The sequence below is a fragment of the Hordeum vulgare genome, chromosome 5H (assembly GCF_904849725.1).
Source record: "Hordeum vulgare subsp. vulgare chromosome 5H, MorexV3_pseudomolecules_assembly, whole genome shotgun sequence".
NCBI classification, from domain to species: Eukaryota; Viridiplantae; Streptophyta; class Magnoliopsida; order Poales; family Poaceae; genus Hordeum; species Hordeum vulgare.
The window spans coordinates 341,310,790-341,312,898 of NC_058522.1; the positions used below are offsets into that span (position 1 = coordinate 341,310,790).

The 2,109-nt window shown below is 51.4% G+C and overlaps 1 protein-coding gene across 1 annotated transcript; it reads left to right on the top strand.

The window, feature by feature from the left end:
- The first annotated feature begins 536 nt into the window (after window positions 1-536).
- On the top strand, window positions 537-2,109 carry LOC123396683. Its single transcript, XM_045091547.1, has 3 exons — window positions 537-731; window positions 835-1,616; window positions 1,698-2,109. The coding sequence occupies exons 1-3, from the start codon at window positions 537-539 to the stop codon at window positions 1,759-1,761; spliced, it is 1,041 nt and encodes a 346-aa protein (XP_044947482.1). The 3' UTR covers window positions 1,762-2,109.

Genomic DNA, 2,109 nt, shown 5'->3' on the forward strand with positions numbered 1-2,109 from the left:
ACAAACCAGTAGCAATGTTGAATAAGATGGTGGGAATCGAATCTCCCTTTCTTAATCCTTTATGTGCTAGTAGGGAAATGGCTAGCCAAAACTTAAGTTGGTGGCGCGCCAATTTGAAGCAATGTTAGCACTATTTTTTTCAAATAGCGATGGTGTTGGACAAATTTGTACGCCAGCTTTGTAGAGATAGTGCTGGGTGGATTTAAAGTGGAACGCCACCAAAATTTGGGCCCTGCTGAGCTGACCAGTCGGAATATATTGGTGCTATCGGATATCCTGCCACATCACAGCTATATTATGTAGTGGTGATGTTCGATGTTCATGAACGCCAACACTAAGTTTTGACTATAATAAGCTAGTGTTGCTAGCCCCTTTGTTTCTCAAAATACCTTCACTTCGAATTCTTTTCCCAAACTAGTTAGCTTCTTTTAGTTAAGGACCCACGTCGGTAGAGCAAGTTGGAAGTTTGGGACTCCCCCGCCCTAGACAAGCTCCCGTCTGACCCTGTTGGCTATGCCATGTGCTCACAATGGTCAATGCAGTCAGCCCTGTTCGATGTATCATCCTGCCGAAGCAGTGCGACTTCTTTTCAATGCGGCACCTATGCCATCAACGTCGAAGATACCGACCTTGTGCTGCTTTGCGGCTGTCAACGTCGTGTTGATAAGGATATGTCGCACATAGAATGGAATCCAGAGCGAGACTTCTACATCAGCGTCAACCATGGAAAGGTACATATATGACAAAAAAGTACTTCTTGATCTATTTTCAGGTAATTTGCACAATTGATCAACTCCTCTAGCGTCGCTCACAGGAATGTTTATATATATTTAGCTACAAACTAACCGTGGAAAGAAATGGAACGAACTGTGGCCAAAAGAAAAAAAACCACCCCCACGACCCTATCCACTCCCGCACTACCACCTCACCCCACTACCCGAACATCCTCTCGGCGCAGCCAACCACCGCCGCCTACCAACCTACTTCTCCTCGTCAGAGCACCGATGGGCCTCCTTCCTCCAAACGTACGACCACCCTCGTCTCCCCACCCCTACACTACACCTCCGAACACCACTCCGCACGACGACACCGCGCTCCTTCCAGCCACTAAAACTATGGAGCCTCGACGTTCGTGGCTCTTCACCGCCCCGACCGACCACAACTCCCCACCTCATCCAAGGCCATGTCCCCACCCCCGCGACGTTCAGCCTTGATGAACCCGACACAGCACCAGCGGTGTCCGACTTCCATGGCCCCTGCTCTGCCTTGCAACCCCGTCCCACCTTGGTGTATGCTCTGCCTGCATCGTCCAGCGATGGCGGTCATGGGGAGGCGCTGGATCCCGGTGATATCTTCCGTGAGATGCCCTTGTTCCCTACACATACCCCTAGCCCCCGGCACCGCCTCAATCGTCGGATCCGGTCGCCACTGGCCCCTGGCATGGCCCTCCTGCTGACCACCACCACTAGTGGGATCCTCCTCCACCTCCCTCCTTCCCGCACTTGTGCGCCTTGGTGGTCGCCGAATCTAGGCGCCTCCATCTTCCCCAGGTCATCGACTTCCCTTGTCTCATGCTCGTTGCCGGATCTGGGGTCGTCCGGCGGGCGGATCCTTAAGTGAGCATGCCCCTGATCCCCTATTCCCCCTCTCCAAATCTCTATTGTTTTTTGCGAGGCTCCTAATCTCCACTTTTGCAGGTGTGATGCCGGCAAGGGCTCACCTGCACCATGGCGACCGAGTGAGTGCCCCATCATCCATTGACGTATCCTCTTCTACACACCGATGTGTGGGATGACACGAGAACAGGGAGATGACGCATCCGCACGGGTGTGTAGTTTGTTGGCACGGCATGTACAATACACTTGGGCGAGAAGTTGCAGCTCACTACCGTCGGCGGCGGTTCACTTGCCATGACGTATTTTGGGTGGCATATGCGTACTGCAGTTTTGACTCTGCATTCCATTTCCACATACGAAGGATGCGCATGGTTTAAAAAACCATAGTGCACTCATGTGGTTCTCTTTGTATAAAACAAGAAAAAAGGGAAAACATCGCGAGAAGTCGCTTCATTTTGAATGTAGTTCACTAGTAAAAAAATCTGGAAACAAA